Source organism: Stenella coeruleoalba, assembly GCF_951394435.1.
Source record: "Stenella coeruleoalba genome assembly, chromosome: 5".
Classification (NCBI taxonomy): Eukaryota; Metazoa; Chordata; class Mammalia; order Artiodactyla; family Delphinidae; genus Stenella; species Stenella coeruleoalba.
Genome location: NC_137150.1, coordinates 57,599,739 through 57,616,707, shown reverse-complemented (window position 1 = coordinate 57,616,707; position 16,969 = coordinate 57,599,739). Strand labels below are relative to the sequence as shown.

At 37.4% G+C, this 16,969-nt stretch overlaps 1 protein-coding gene across 3 annotated transcripts in view; it reads left to right on the top strand.

The window, feature by feature from the left end:
* The window catches only part of MRPL47 (mitochondrial ribosomal protein L47), a gene marked incomplete at its 5' end in the record, with an annotated part of 32,999 nt that overhangs the window by 4,717 nt on the left and 11,313 nt on the right, over nucleotides 1-16,969 (top strand). For all 3 annotated transcript variants that reach the window (XR_013828520.1, XM_079922635.1, XM_079922636.1), the window contains 3 exons: nucleotides 2,406-2,502; nucleotides 14,137-14,267; nucleotides 16,599-16,694. Coding sequence is in view for 2 of the 3 variants with exons in the window: in XM_079922635.1 (XP_079778761.1) it covers nucleotides 2,406-2,502; nucleotides 14,137-14,267; nucleotides 16,599-16,694 (324 nt within the window). The remainder of the gene's footprint in view (nucleotides 1-2,405; nucleotides 2,503-14,136; nucleotides 14,268-16,598; nucleotides 16,695-16,969) is intronic.

Genomic DNA, 16,969 nt, shown 5'->3' with positions numbered 1-16,969 from the left:
GTACAGTATTATTGACTATAGTCACCATTGCCGTATATAACATCCCCATGACTTTTTCCTTTTATAACTGGGAATTTGTACCTTTTGACCCACCAATCCCCCTACATTAATCGACTATATTTAGCCCAGAGATATGTTTGTTTGGGCTGTGCTGTGTTTTAAAAATTGGGAAGTTTCGGGCTTCCCTGGTGGCGCAGTGGTTGAGAGTCCGCCTGCCGATGCAGGGGACACGGGTTCGTGCCCCGGTCTGGGAGGATCCCACATGCCGCGGAGCGGCTGGGTCCGTGAGCCATGGCCGCTGAGCCTGCGTGTCCGGAGCCTGTGCTCCGCGATGGGAGAGGCCGCAGTGGTGAGAGGCCCGCGTACCGCAAAAAAAAAAAAAAATTGGGAAGTTTCACACAAAAATAAGGATTTCTGGCTCCTCTTGAATAATCAGACCTGTGATGTTGCAACACTGAACCTGCATTTTTACATGGTGACAGTTGGCTGGTCTAAATGGAGCAGTGCATACCACTTCTTACCCATCTTGTTGTTCTTTCACCATGCTCCCTTCACTCATAATTACTATTTGTCCAGGCACTGTAGTAGGCATTTAAAGTTTTATCCCTTGATTTAAAGGGTTATCTTTCATGGCAGATTAAAGAACTGTAAAATGCTTATAAAACCACTAATATTACAGGCTTATTTATGTGATACAATAAGAAATATATATTTTGTCTTTGTCTCTGATCGCTTAACACACAGCTCCTAAATCCCTTGGAATTGCCTGAGTGATATGAGTGTCTTCTAATCAGGCAGCTCTTGGGGGTGGGGGCTGGGGGGTATTGTTGTGTAGCTTCAGGATAGAGGCTGATTGCCAGAAAGGCCAAGGTGTGATTAGCAGATAGAGCATTCAGCCTCACCACCACCCCCACTTTTGGGGAGGGAGAGGGACTAGAGATCAGTTCAGTCACCAGTGGCCAGTGATTTAATCAATCATGCCTGCATAATGACACCTCCATAATAAACCCTAAACAACTAGGTTTGGAGAGCTTCCAGGTTGGTAAGTACATGGAAGTTCTGGGAGGGTGGTGTGCCTTGAGAAGGCATGGAAGCTTTGCACCCCTTCCCCATATCTTGTCCTGTGCATCTCTTCCATCTGGCTGTTTCTGAGTTGTATCCTTTATAATAAACCAGTAAGAGAGTAAAGTGCTTTCTTGAATTCTGTGAGCTATTCTATCAAATTATCAAACCCATGGACAAGGTTGTTGGAACCCCCAGTTTGTAGCTGGTCAGTCAGATATGTGGGAGGCCTGGAAATTGCTGTTGGCATCTGAAGTGGGGCATCTGAAGTCTTTCTTGTGGGACTGAACACTTAAATCTGTGGAATCTGGCTCTGACTTCAGGTAGTTAGTGTCAGGGAGATGGAAAAGACAACATGTTACTGTCAGGAGAGAAAAACCCCTCATTTGGTGTCAGAAGTGTTATATTTAAAACAGCACAGATTCATGGTAAAAAATACGTTGTTTTAAAGCACGTTTACTGTTGGTTATTTGTAAAGGGATAGTTAAGGCAGTTTCAATATTCATCCTGGCTAAAGCCAAATAGTTTATCTTCTGCCACTCCTTCCCCCCAAATCATCTTCCATACCCAAAAGTACCCCAATTCCTTTGTTTCATTTTCTTTGCCCTCCACATTTATTTCCTTTCCTTTCTTCCAGCTCTGATTCTCAATCAAACTTATTTATTCACAAAAGTCACACTTGAGCTTTACCACCTCAGTGTTTTGATTTCAGTGATTTGATTGTGTTTGCTTTGGTTTCCTTTCCAGCCTAACATACCCCATCTCTATGAAGCTTTCGTTGATCATATTAACCAGAAGGAATGTCTCATCTCTCCCACTTAATTCTCCTGGTAGTTGTTGTCTATACCACTGAGTATACCACACCACATTTCAGTTGTGGAGGGAGGGTTTTCCACCCAGGGAGTTCAGGATTTGAATCTTGAATTAGGCATGTGCCCCCCGAAACCTTAGTTCTCTTAGCTTTAGTTTCTTCATTTAGAATGTGTAAATAGTTCCAACTTCAGAATTGTTGTGACAATTCAGTGAAATAAATGTATATATGTGCTTATTTAGCACATTGCCTGGTGTATAACAGGAACTGAATAAGTGTTATCTTCCATCCTCTCTCTCCACTTGGAATGTAGGGACTACGTTTTATGCTTTTTTGTAACTCTTCTGGCACTTAATGCAGTATGTGGCACATGGAAAATTTATTGAACAAACGAGTAAGAATAGATATAGCTCTATATAAAGGATTATTCTAAAGGACTTTTGAGTACAGATCATTAATTTTGATGTCAAAAAATCACAGTTTTATTAATATAAGCACAGAATAGCATTACAAGCTCTGTTTTTTGATATAGGTATGTTCTCCTGAAAGAAAGAAACATGCTCCTAACTCTAGAACAGGAGGCTAAGCGGCAGAGTTTGCCAATGCCAAGTCCGGAGCGGTTAGAAAAGGTGAGATTTGTGGGAGGCTGGAGACTGCTGAGTGTGGGATAAAAGCTAAAAGGTGTGAGTGTATGGTTCCTATAATTCTTGGCAAGTAGATTTCTTTCTTTCTATTTCTGCTTGATTTTTAGGAAATTACAGAGCTATGCAACTATCACTACTATATAATTTAGAACATTTCCATCACTCCAAAAAGAAATCTCATGCCCATCTGCAGTCACTCCCATTCCTACCTACAGCCCTCAGCATATGTGTGCACATATGTTTTTATTTATCTTGGGTAGATACCTAGGAGTAAAACTGCTGTGTTGTTTGGTAAATCTATGTTTGAAATTTTAGGAAACAGCCCAACCGTTTTCTAAAGTACCTGCACTATTTTACATTTCTAGTTCTGGTTTAGCTACTTCTGTACCAACTAGGTCAGATTTGTTTAATGCTTTTTTTTTAATTGATGTAAAACACCCATAACAAAACTTATCATCTTAACCTTTTTAAGTGTACAGTTTTTTAATTAAAGCATAGTTAATTTATAAAATTGTGTTAGTTTCAGGTGTACAGCATAATGATTCAGTTTTATATATATGTATTTTTTTCCATATTGTTTTCCAATATAGGTATTACAAGATATTGAACATAATTCCCTGTGCTGTGCAGTAAATCCTTGTTGCTTATCTATTTTATGTATAGTAGTTTCTATCTGTTAATTCCATATTCCTAATTTATCCTTCCCCCATTCCCTCTCCTCTTTGGTAACCATATGTTTTTTTTCTATGTCTGTGAGTCTGTTTCTGTTTTGTATATAGATTCATTTGTATCTTTTTTTTTTTAGATTCAGCATATAAACGATATCATATGATATTGATCTTTCTCTGTCTGACTTCACTAAGTATAATATTCTCTAGGTTCATCCATGTTGCTGCAAATGGCAATATTTCATTCTTTATTGTGTCTGAGTAATAGTCCTCTGTGTGTGTGTGTATGTATGTATGTATATATGTATATATACATACATATGTATGTATATATACATACACATGTATGTATATATATACATGTGTGTATATGTATATGTATGTATATACATGTGTGTGTGTATATATATGTATTTGTATATATACACCACATCTTCCTAAGCCAATTGTCTGTTCATGGGCCCTTCAGTTGTTTCCATGTCTTGGCTGTTGTAAATAGTGCTGCTGTGAACATTGGGGTGCATGTATCTTTCCAAATTCGAGTTTTTCTTTTTTCCAGAAATATACCAAGGAGTGGGATTGCTGGATCATATGGTAGCACTATTTTTAGTTTTTAAAGGAAAATTTTCTGTAGTGGCTGCACCAGTTTACATTCCCACCAAAAGTGCAGAAGGGTTCCCTTTTCTCCACACCTTCTCCAGTATTTATCATTTGTAGACATTTTGATGATAGCCATTCTGACCAGTGTGAGATGATATCTCATTTGGTTTTGATTTGCATTTCTTCAATAATTAGAGATGTTGAGCATCTTTTCGTGTGGCTGTTGGCCATCTGTATGTCTTTGGGGAAATGTCTATTTAGGTCTTCTGCCCATTTTTTGATTAGGTTGTTTGTTTTTTCAATATTGAGTTGTATGAGCTGTTTGTGTATTTTGGATATTAACCTCTTGTCAGTCGCATCATTTACAAATATTTTCTCCTGTTCCATATGTTGTCTTTTCATTTTGTTGATGGTTTCCTTTGCTGTGCAAAAGCTTTTATATTTTGATGATGTCCCATTTGTTTATTTTTGCTTTTATTTCCTTTGCTTTGGGAGACTGATCTAAGAAAATATTGCTATGATTTATGTCTAAGAACGTTTTGTCTGTGTTCTCTTCTAGGAGTTTTATGGTGTCATGTCTTATATTTAGGCCTTTAAACCATTTTGAGTTTATTTTTTCATATGGCATAAGGGAGCGTTCTAATTTATTGATTTACATGTGGCTGTCCAGCTTTCCCAACACCATTTGCTGAGGAGATTCTTTTCTCCATTGTATAGTCTTGCCTCCTTTGTCTAAGATTAATTGACCATAGGTGTGTGGGTTTATTTCTGGGCTCTCTATTCTGTTCCATGGATCTGTCTCTTTGTGCCAGTACCATAGTGTTTTGATAACTGTAGTTTTGTAGTGTAGTCTGAAGTTGTAGATTAATTGACTGTAGATGCATGGGTTTATTTTTGGACTCTCTATTCTGTTCCATTGATTTATATGTCTGTTTTTGTGCCAATTCCACTGTGTTTGGATTACTGTAGTTTTGTAGTATAGTCTGAAGTTTGGAAGGGTTGTACCTTCAGCTTTGTTCCTTTTTTCTCAGGATTGCTTTGGCAATTCTGGGTCTTTTGTGGTTCCATATAAATTTTAGGATTATTTGTTCTAGTCCTGTGAAAACTGTCATGAGTATTTTGATAGGGGTTGCGTTAAATCTGTAGATTCCTTTGGGTAGTATGGCTATTTTAACAGTATTATGTCTTCCAGTCCAAGGGCATAAGGTATATTTTCATTTCTTTGAATCATTTTCAGTTTCCTTTATCAGTGTTTTATAGTTTTCAGTGTATAGGTCTTTAACCTTGATTAAGTTTATTCCGAGGCTTTGTTTTTTTGACACAATTAAAAAAATTTTTTTTAACTTTGTGCTATTTCATTTTTAGTGTAAAAAAATGCAACAGATTTCTGTATATTAATTTTATATCCTGTTACCTTGCTGAATTCATTTATTAGTTCTTGTGTGGAGACTTCAGAGTTCTCTATAGAGTATCATGTCATATGCAAATAGTGACAGTGTTACTTCTTCCCTTCCAATTTGGATACCTTTTATTTCTTTTTCTTTTCTGATTGCTGAGGCTGGGACGTCCAATACTACGTACTACATTGAAAAGAAGTGGTGAGAGTGGGCATCTTTATTCCTGAATTTAGCAGGAAGGCTTTCAGCTTTTCACCATTGAGTATTATGCTGGCTGTGGGTTTGTTGTAAAGGGCTTTTATTATGTTGAGATATGTTCCCTCTCTGCCCACTTTGGTGAGAGCTTTTAACATGAATGGATGTTGAATTTTGTCAAATGCTTTTTGTGCATCTATTGAGATGCTTGCTCATGTGCTTTTTGTCTTTCCTTTTGTTAATGTGGTGTATCACATTGATTGATTTGCCTATGTTGAACCATCCTTGTGACCCTGGAGTGAATCCAACATGATCATGGTGTATGATCCTTTTTAAGTATTGCTGGATTTAGTTTGCTGATATTTTATTGAAATTTTGTGTGTCTGTGTCATCAAAGGTATTGACCGGTAATTTTCTATTTTTTTGTAGTGTCTTTGTCTGGTTTTGGTATCAATCAGGCTACTGGTGGCTTCATAGAATATCTTTGGGAGTGTTCCCACCTCTTCAGTCTTTTGGAATAGTTTGAGAAGGTTTGGTATAAATATATAAGTTCTTTGTATGTTTGATAGAATTCCCCAGTGAAGCAGTTGGTCCTGGACTCTTGTTTGCAGGGAGTTTTTTAATTACATATTCTATTTCACTTCTAGTGATCGATCTGTTCAAATAATCTGTTTCTTCTTAACTCACTTTTGGTAGGCTGTATGTTTCTAGAAACTTTTCCATTTCTTCTAGGTTTTTCAATTTGTTGACATATAACTATTCATAGTATTCTCTTATGACTTTTTATATTTCTGTGATATTGGTTGTTATTTCTCCTCTTTCATTTCTTATTTTGTTTATTTGGGTCCTTTTTTCTGGGTAAGCTTGGCTAAAGGTTTGTTAATTTTGTTTATGTTTTCAAAAAACCAGCTCTTAGTTTTATCGATCTTTTCTATGGGATCTCTATTTTATTTATTTCCTCTCTGATCTTTATTATTTCCTTCCTTCTGCAGACTTTGGGTTTTGTTTGTTCTTCTTTTTCTAATTCTTTTAGGTGGTAGTTTAGGTTGTTTATTTGAGATTTTTCTTGTTTCATGAGGAAGGCTTGTATTGCTATGAACTTTCCTCTTAGAACTGCTTTTGTGGCATCCCAGTGGTGGTTATTGTCTTTTGTCTTGAGGTATTTTCTGATTCGTTCTTTGATTTCATTATTGACCCATTGGTTTTTTTGTAGCATGTTCTTTAGTTTCCATGTGTTTGTTCTTTTCCCATTTTTCTCACTGTGGTGCATTTCTAGTTTCATACCATTATGGTCAGAAAAGATGCTTGAGATAATTTCTATCTGCTTAAATTTGTTGAGGCTTGTTTTGTGACCTAGTATGTGGTCTGTCCTAGAGAATGTTCCATGCATGCTTGAATGCATGTGTATTCTGTTTTTTTTTAATGTAGTGTCCCATATGTCAATTAAGTCCAACTGGTCTGTTGTGTCATTTAGGACCTCTGTTACCTTATTGATTTTCTATCTGGATGATCTGTCCATTGATGTCAGAGGGGTGTTAAAGTCTCCTGCAATTATTGTATTATTGTCCATTTCTCCCTTTACATCTGTTAGTATTCATTTTATATATTTAGGTGCTCCTATATTGGGTGCATATATGTTGATGAGTGTAATATCCTCTTCTGTATTGATCCTTTTATCATTATATAGTGTCCTTTGTCTTTCTTTATGGCCTTTGTTTTAAAGTCTATTTTGTCTGATAGGAGTATTGCTACCCCACTTTCTTGTCATTTCCATTTGCATGAAATATCTTTTTTGATCCCCTCATTTTCAGACTATGTCTTTCACCCTGAAGTGAGTCTCTCAGGCAGCATATTGTAGGTTCTTGGTTTTTTAATCCAGTCTGCCACTCTGTGTCTTTTGATTGGAGCATTTAGTCCATAGACATTTAAAGTAATTATTTATTAGTATGCACTTTTTTCCATTTTAATCTTTGTTTTCCAGGGGTTATTTTATAGTTTTTCTTTGTTAATTTCTTCTTTTTGTTTTTCCTTTTGTGGCTTGATTGTTTTCTTTTGTAGTATGCTTGAGTTCCTTTTTTTTTTTGTTTGCCACGCTGCGTGGCTTGCAGGATTCTTAGCTCCCCAGCCAAGGATTGAACCTGTGCGCTCGGCAGTGAAAGCACAGAGTCCTAACCACTGGACCGCCAGGGAATTCTCTTGAGTTCCTTTCTTTTTGTTTTTGTGAATCTATTGTAGGTTTTTGATATGTGGTTACCATATCATAAGTATGGTATGTTGACCCATAACTATATCTAGTTGCTTTAAGCTGATAATCATACAAGTTCAAACACATTCTAAAAGATCTACATTTTTATTCTTCCCTCCCCAACATGTTGTGATTTTGGTGTCCTGTTTTACATCTTCATGCTTATCCTTTTGCTGTTAATTGTAGTTACCATTGCTTTTACAAAATTTCTTTGATTGTTTTTTAATCTATGTACTGGCTTATTTAAATGATTTTCAGTCCTTTTATATATTTGCCTTTCCTACTGTGATTTTCCCTTTCCTATAGAGTCTTTCTTCTTTTCTATTTAGAGAAGACCCTTCAGTATTTCTTTTAGGGTAGGTTTAGTATTGCTGAATTCTTTTATTTATTCATTTATTTATTTGTGGTACGCGGGCCTCTCACTGTTGTGGCCTCTCCCGTTGCGGAGCACAGGCTCCGGACGCGCAGGCTCAGCGGCCATGGCTCACGAGCCCAGCCGCTCCGTGGCATGTGGGATCCTCCCGGACGGGGGCACGAACCCGTGTCCCCTGCATCGGCAGGTGGACTCTCAACCACTGCGCCACCAGGGAAGCCCTCAAATTTATTTTTATTTATTTATTTTTAAATTAAAAAAAATTTTTTTTGGCTGTGCTGGATCTTTGTTGCTGCATGAGGACTTTCTCTAGTTGCAGCGAGTGGGGGCTACTCTTTGTTGTGGTGCTTTCATTTTTTTCATTTGTCTTTCCATCTGCTATTTTGATTGGGTAGTTTCCATTATTCTGTCTTCCAGATTACTTATTTGTCCCTTCTGCATCATTTAGTATGCTATTCATTGCTTCTAGATTGGCTTTCATACTGGCAATTGAATTGTCTAATTTTGATTGGTTCATCTTTATAAAGCTTCTGGTTCCTTGTTATAGTGATCTTTATTTTTATCTGCTTTTATTTATTTATTTAAAATTATGTGTTTATTTATTTATTTTTGGCTGTGTTGGGTCTTCATTGCTGCTCACGGGCTTTCTCTAGTTGTGGCAAGCAGGGGCTACTCTTCATCACGGTGCGTGGGCTTCTCATTACGGTGGCTTCTCTTGTTGTGGAGCATGGGCTGTAGGTGTACAGACTTCAGTAGTTGTGGCACGTGGGCTCAGTAGTTGTGGCTCATGGGCTCTAGAGTGCAGGCTTAGGAGTTGTGGGTGAGCCACAAGTTGTGTGTGAGCAACGGGCTTAGTTGCTCCACGGCATGTGGGATCTTCCCGGACCAGGGATTGAACCCGTGTACCCTGCATTGGCAGGTGGATTCTTAACCACTGTGCCACCAGGGAAGTCCCTGCTTTTACTATTTCCATTTTGAACTCAGGGTCTGTAGACTGGTGAGGTCTATTTTATTATTTGTTCTTTCAGGGGATTTCTCTTGTTTTTTTAAATTGGGAGTAGTTCCTCTGTTTTTTCAGTTTACTAAACTTTCTCTGTCTCTGTGAATTTAGGAAAAACAGTTATCTACTGTGGTCTTAAAGGGGTGTTTTTATGTGGGAGTGTCCCTGTGTAGACTGTCCAGTATTCTTGGTGTGAGGGCTGGTTTTGGATGCCAGTCATGTCCTTCTTAAGAGTACTCATCGTTATTTCCTTGATAGGGGGTGTGACTGGTGTCTAGAGTCTGTGCTGGATGTGAGGCAGGGCTTCCTCTTGGCTCTGTAGCTGTCACTGCCCAGTCAGGGGTGGGGTCTGCTCCCCAGTTGTTGGAGTAGAAGCCTGAGGGTCAGGTTCAATTAGTCTCTGTTGCCCTGCCCCAAAGGAGGTGATTGCTGAAGCAAGTGAGGCTCCTGTGGTCACAGCAAACCTGTGCACCACCTGTGTGGTTCTGTCTGGAAGCATCCCAGGGTCCTATCACTTTCTGTGTTTTTTGTTCCAGATCTAGTACAAGGCTGTGGCATGGAGTAGGGTGGAGGTTGGGGCATTGTGTCTGCAGGAATTGAGGTGGCTGTGCTACAACCTGAGATCTGGGCTGCCTCTGTGACAGATTTCTCCAGGACCTGTCTTCCCCAGATCTAGTGCTCAGCTGCACAGAGAGGGCAGAGCCAGGGTGCTCTCTCTGGGACACCAAGCCTGGCCTATCTGGGTACTCTTGCCCTGGGCCTGTCTGCCTGAGATTCAGCGCTTAACTGCTTCGCATTCTTGTGGCCAGTGCCCAATGCGCCCACTGACAGTGTCTGCCTGACTAGACACTGCTCCCATGTGTGCACTGATAATAGTCTCTGTGGCTCTGCCCAGATCACATCCCAGGCACCCTGGTCTGTCTCTGCCTAAATAGACTGCATCTTTGCCCTGATCTCATGCCAGGCTACGGTGTGGAGTGAGCTAGGTCGGGGCATTAGCCCTTCCAGATTGGGAAGTACAGCAAGGCAGCAGCTGCCAGTACAAGGCTCTCTCAGACCTAATTGTTAGCAAGCCAGCATGCGTGCACTCCTCCCAAGTAGAGTCTAGGCTTCTCTAGCTCTTCTGTCTGTCTCAGCAGATTTCCCACCAGGCAAGGGGGCTTGTCTCCTCGTGCAGGACCCCAGGACTGGGATGGAAGTGCCCAGATGGTGGGTTGATCACTCCCTCCCTAGAGTGAGGGTCTGCCCATGTGAACCTTCTCTTCCTTACAGATCCTTCCCAGGGGCACAGGTCCTGACCTGATGCCCCTTTTTTTTTCTGTTCTACCTGGTTACATGGAGATCTTTCGTGCAGCATTGGTTGTGTAGGAGTTCTTCTGCCAGTTGCCAGTTAGTTTTCTGTGAGAATTGTTCCACATGTAGATGTATTTTTGATGTGTTTTTTGGGGGGAGGTGAGCTCTACTTCCCCCTACTCTGCCATCTTGATTCCCCTGCTGTAGCTCAATAATATTATGTTCACATTACTGTAAAAAGGTCAACTATTATTTAGGTTAGATTTTCTTCATCATTAAAAAGAAATCACTTGGGTTCTTTATTTCCATTCCTAGAGGTAATCAATCCTGTGTGTTTCCTATTTATCCATCAGAATTTCATCAGAATTTTTCTCTGCATGAAGAAATGTGCCTGATAATTTTTATTTACACAAATGTGGTTATACAGTATATACTCTTCTGAAACTTGCGTCTTCTACTTACTAGTGTTTTTGGAGATTTTTCCGTATCAGTAAGTGCAGAAGATCTGCGATTATTTTTTTCATGGCTGTACATGTTTAAGATATTTCTTTCATGTAGAGGTTTTATGTTTTATTTAGTTAGATTTATCAGGTTGTTTCTTTTTTTCATAGAGTGCTTTCAGGGTCAGCTCTTTATTGATTTTTTTCTGTTTCATAGTAAGTAGTCAGTGAGATTGGAACGCAGCTTTTTGTAATGGCTTCAGTCTTGCTGCCTTACCTCAGCTGCTTCAGGTTTCTTTCCCCACACTGCTCACCACCATTAAGACCTGATATTCCTGCAGAGAGTCAAAGAAGTTATTGGATAAAATCTCAATTATTTACCCTAATTATGGAGAAGGTTATTCTGCCTTTATAAACATTGAGTTAATCATATTTTGGGGTTTTTAAACTTTATTTTGATAAAACATGAGGCTGGCAGAAAAATTACAAGAAAAATACAAAGAGGCATCCTTCATCCAAATTCCCTATGTATTTTACCACGTTTGCTTTATCCGTCTTTGCCTCCTCTCCACATAACTACATTTTTCCTCAGCTATTTGAGAGTAAGTTATATATGTGATATCCCTTTACCCATAACTACTTTAGTGTATATTGCCCAAAAAATCCACGGATATTTCCTTATATAACCACTGTACAGTTTTCAAAATCAGGAAATTAACATTGATACTATAATCTACAGATCTTACTGAAATTTCATTAGTTATTCCAACATGTCCTTTTATAGCAAAAAAACCCCTGGCTGGTGTGTTTTCAGTGTTGTCTCTTGAGTCTCCTTGAATCTGATTACTCAGTCTTTCTTTGTGTTTCATGACATCGACACTTTTGAAGAGGATGGGCCAATTTGGGTTTGTGATGTTTCTTATGATAATCATGATGATTGGCAGGAATATCATAGAAGTGATGCTGTATTCTTCACAGTGCATCATGTGAAGAGGCATGCAATGTTGATTTGTTCTGTTACTGAACTTGTTAGCATTAGTAATTTGGTTAGCCTGGTGTCAGGTTTCTCCACTGTAGAGTAAATTTTTCTTTACATTGAGATCATGTAAATATCTTTTAAACCCTCCAACTTGGACTCGTTGGTTTTAGCATCTATTGATGATGATTTTTGCCTCAATCAGTGATTATTACTGTGATGTTTGCTAAATGGTGATTTTCTAATTTCATTGTTCATTCTACATTATTTGTTAGCTTTCTTCCGTAAGAAAGGGCTTTTCCTTTTCTCCATGTCTTCCTTTCCTTTCCTTTCCCTTTTCTTTCTTGAGTCATGCATTCCAATTTTATTCAATGAGTTAAAATCCTTTAATATCATCATTCTAGATTTGGCCAGTGTGTTTTCCTTCAAGCTGGCCTATATGTCCTCATCATTCTTTGATGAGGAACGGCAAGATATTCTGGATTCATCCTGTACTTTTCCTGCCCCAATCCTGGAATCAGCCGTTTTACAGAGGAACCCTGATTCCTTTGAATGGAGAATGGTATATTTAGAAACTAAGATCTGGGTGGTGGTACATGTTTTCATTGCTACAAAACATTTGTAAAGTAATGTTACTTTATTTTTAGGTATATTTGGCAACTCTTCTTTTAAGGAAAGTTATGCTTTAGAGACTCTTCTAGGTGGATTGGCTGTTTATAAGTACCACATTGTTTATTTGATGAAAAAGCTTTTGCTATAATGGTGCTGTTCTAATAAGACTTTTAAACTTCAATAATAGATTATCCCCTCTCCCTGCTTTAAAAAATATATTTCAGAGGTGAACTTCAGCCCAGTAAATCATATGTACTATACTTTCTGAATTAGTAGAATCTAAAATAGTAACAGTTTTAAACTGAAAGTGATTATAATTTTTTTAACCTCAAATACAGTTTTCTCAGTGCTTTGTGACACTTTGTGACATACTACTAACGAAAATTTATCAAGAAAAGTTTTAAAAGAATTATTCTCAATTTAAGATATAAGCTGAAGCTTCGGAACTATGTAAGGACACTTTTGGCTCTGGGAAAGTTGTAAACTAGAAAAGAAAGCTCTTTGAAGTTGGCTTTTTTGAATGGGGTGTATCTAATTGATACTTTTGATTTTCTTTCTCGTCTGTTGGCATGAACTTGAATAATTGGATGTTAACTCTGTGGACTTGGTAGCCATTTATTTTCTTATCTTTGTGAGCTAACATTAGATTTCAGTTAGGAACCTCAGCCCTGACCTTGGGCAGACTCTTTAATGTAGTCAGTCAACAGCCAGGTTTACTGAGTTCCTAAGGGTCAGAGAGCTTTGTATTAGGCCCTGATCGGTGTGGTCTCTTCACTCTTCTAAGTTTGTCTGTCTTCAAGATGGGATTTGTCATTCTTACCCATCTTCTATTTCTCAAGGATTTTGTAGAAATTCATGTAGTGTGAGGATTCAGTGTGGCTTTGAGTTAAGTAGGCCATAAAAGTGCTGAGTGTGAGCTGCATATATAGATTATGAAGTAGTTTATCTAAATATGTGGCTTTCACATCTCTCTTAGGTTCCACAGCTACCTGGGGAATTATCTTTATAATCTAATACCCCTCCCCTTTTTAGGTTTCTTATAAGGAACAAGCATTTATATACAGTATTTCATAGCTGTTATGATGCTTAAGATAATACACATATATCACTACCTAAAAATGGCTCTCAGGATTTAGAATTATGAAAAAATTTAGCTCACCTGTCATTACAATCCCCAATGTATGAATATTTATTTTTGAAAAAATATATATTGCTCAGCCAATATATTATGTACAATGTCAAACATAATAGAAATGTTAAAAGAAGGAGATAAAAAATAGAAGTTCTAATGGTATCTTCTTGTGTCTTGATGGATCTTTGGAGATTAGTATCAGGATAGGTTGGTATTCCATTCCCTATAATAGCAACAGCTGCCAAGTAGGTCAAAATACCTGCACCTGAGTGTTAGGGACACACTAATTAATTAAGGCCAAAACATAGGTTTTAATATTTAAAAAGCAGCTGTTAATTACTTCTTAATAGCTCATTGAGTTTTAAAATGATGAGTCAAATTGGGTCTCCAAAAGGAATCTATGCAAGTATATCCTACTCCAAACAAAAGTAATATATGGAAATTTGAGCTGAATAGATTTTCATTTAAATGAAACTAAACTTTAAAAAAATTACAAAAAGTGATATTACAGACACCTATGTATATGCATACCCAGCCAGAAAGATTTTTAGGAAATACTTGACAGAATGGTTCTTTGACAGAAAGATTCATCATAGGTTTTCTGTAGCATAGTCATTGTGTGTTTTCTTTCTTTGGAATTCTGTCATGTGGTGATTGTTGAAATTATATCTTTCTATTCTCTTCTCAGGTAGTAGATTCCATGGATGCATTAGATAAAGTTGTCCAGGAAAGGGAAGATGCCCTCAGACTTCTTCAGACTGGTCAAGAAAAAGCTAGACCTGGTGCTTGGAGAAGAGACATCTTTGGAAGAATCATCTGGTACATAGTGGCTCTTCTAAGATGAGAGTGAAGTCCCATGCCTCATTCCCCATCCAGCATCTTTTAAAAATATGAGATATTTTAGCTGTATCTAATATACAAAGAGGCCCCCAAACCCCTTTTGAACTTCAGGATATGAATGAAGGTAGCTGTATCTGATAGCCAGGCATCCCATTCCCATGATTCAGTTATTTATGGGTTCTTTATAATAGTGGTTCTTAATCTTACGTGAATCAAATGACTTTTAAGAATTTGATGAAAGTTATAGATCCTTTCCCCAGGAAAAAGTTACATATGCACATGTAATTTTAGAGGGTTATAAATTCCATGAAGCTAATTTTAGGACACACCTATCCTCTTTGCCCATTAAGAACCTGGAACTATTAAAAAAAGAAGTTCTCCAGGAATAAGGCCACATGAACCGGTCTCAGTTTGCTCCCATTGCCATTAGGATAGGCCCTAGTCCAAATTTTGAATAAAATAAACAGTTTATTTTCATTAAATCTTTCCACCTTTGTGGCATCTTGTCCCCTATGTGCAGTTCCAAAGTCCTGTCAGACGTTGGGAAAGGATGTGATAGTAAACATTCACACTGAGGTGTAAGTAATTGAGAAGACCCAGTGTATTCTCTCTTCCAGGGGTTTATTTGCATTTGGGTTGAACTACCAAAAGGAAGCATGTTCAGTAAAATTTTTGTCATCAGTCAGCAAGATGAGGAAGGCATTTTGGGTGGTTGGAGACCTTCCCTGTACTCTTGAAATTACACTACAAAACAGCACTTACGCATTTGGTAGATTGTTTTAATGGAGTTTGCGGTAATGGGGCTGCTTGGAGCCAGATTTAGGGGAGTGGCTGTGTTGTCTGTAACCGTGTAATCCAGTACAGAAAAGAGAGTAATTGCCAAAACACCTGCCTAAGAACTTTGATCTATTTTCTTTTCTTTTCTTTCTTTTTTTTTTTGGATCTATTTTATTTTCTACTAAACTTTATTGGGATTAATCCAATTGAGGCCAGTTAGGAAAGGGTGAGGATACGGGAGAGAATGTGTGTCAATTTTAGAATCTGTAAGAGTGCTATTCTCATTAAGGTTTAAAAATTTTTGCTTTTTAACTTTCCTGGAGTTAAACAAAGTAGGGAACAAAGCAGTTATATCAGGACTCGCCTGATGGTTCAGTGGTTAAGATGTGGCGCTTCCAATGCAGGGGGCTCCTGTTCAAATCCTGGTCTGGGAACTAAGATCCCACATGTTGCGTGGCCAGGAAAAAAAAAAAAAGCAGTTACATCATCTTTCCAATGTAGCTTATTAAATGAAACATTATAATTCCAATGCCTTTTCCCTAATTTTCTGTTGCATGTTAAAATATTTAAATTGGCCTTTTAAATGCAGAGATTCTTCAAAACATTACATCTAAATTTTTTCTGACAAAAAATCATGTGGCAGTAATGTCAGAGAATACTTTTTGGATGTGTCTTTCCCTTGGTTGTTGAAAAATAGTGGTAGACTATCATCCTGCCGAACTGAGGGGATTCCTGATAAACTGAGGGAATTCAGTACCTTTATCTATTCTGCTTAAAGCAGCGTGGTTCATTGCTCCAGTGGCACTGCCTGTCAAATTATATGCTAAATGCCAAAATTACAAAGAGATTGGAACTTAGGCTTCTGATATTACAGATTAATTCTGGATTTTTAGAGAAGATTGGTCATATGCCCTGAAATTAATCCTTCTGTTACTTTTTTAATTGAAATATTTTCAAATAAATGTTTACAGTGAAATCACAATTTCCTTTTTTCCTACTCAGCATTATGATTTTTTAGGTTTTGTTATGTTGAGGTAGATATAGATAGATATCTATATCAGTTGCTGCAATTTACTTACATTTTAAAAACAAAACATATACATGTAAATATCAGTGTTTCAAATTATGTGTGTGTGTATACATATGTATGTGTACATATATAAAATTAGTACACACATATATATGTAGTAAAAGTACAAAATATATCTGGTAATGATACACTTCAGTTTATGGCTAGAAGCTATTGTGAAAGTAGAGAACTTAGCTGTGTCTTTAAACTTTTATATATATATATATATATATTTTAAAAGAGTGATCTGAAGCAAACATTGCAAAATATTAACATCTGCAATTTTGCAGTGGATTCATAAGTGTCTTATATTTAAACTATAAAAATTTTTAAATCTTTAAAAAGCCAATTACATCTCATTTTATTGAAAACATATTTAGTTCAAAGAAGGCTAAAACTCTGTAAAAAAGTGAAAATGTATTAAATGTTTTCTGTAGGGTGATACCTTTTTGTTTTCTTGGCAGGCACAAGTTCAAGCAGTGGCCTATACCTTGGTACCTAAATAAAAGATACAATAGAAAACGATTCTTTGCAATGCCCTATGTGGAACGTTTTGTCAGGTGAGCACAAGTACCGTTAGTACTAAAGTGTATCGTTACATCAGATGACGTGTGTTAAGCTTTTATATAAATAATACATGTTCATTGTCCAAAAACTAGAAAAATCAGGTAAAAAAAGAAATTAGTCTTATGTAATTTCACCATCCAGAAATAGCTACTGTTAACATTTTAATGTATATCCTTTGAAAAGTTTTATTGTCTTTCTGTTCATCGATCTGTTCTGTGGAAGTAGATGATTAAATCTTTTTGGATTGTTAAAAGGAAGGTCCAAATAC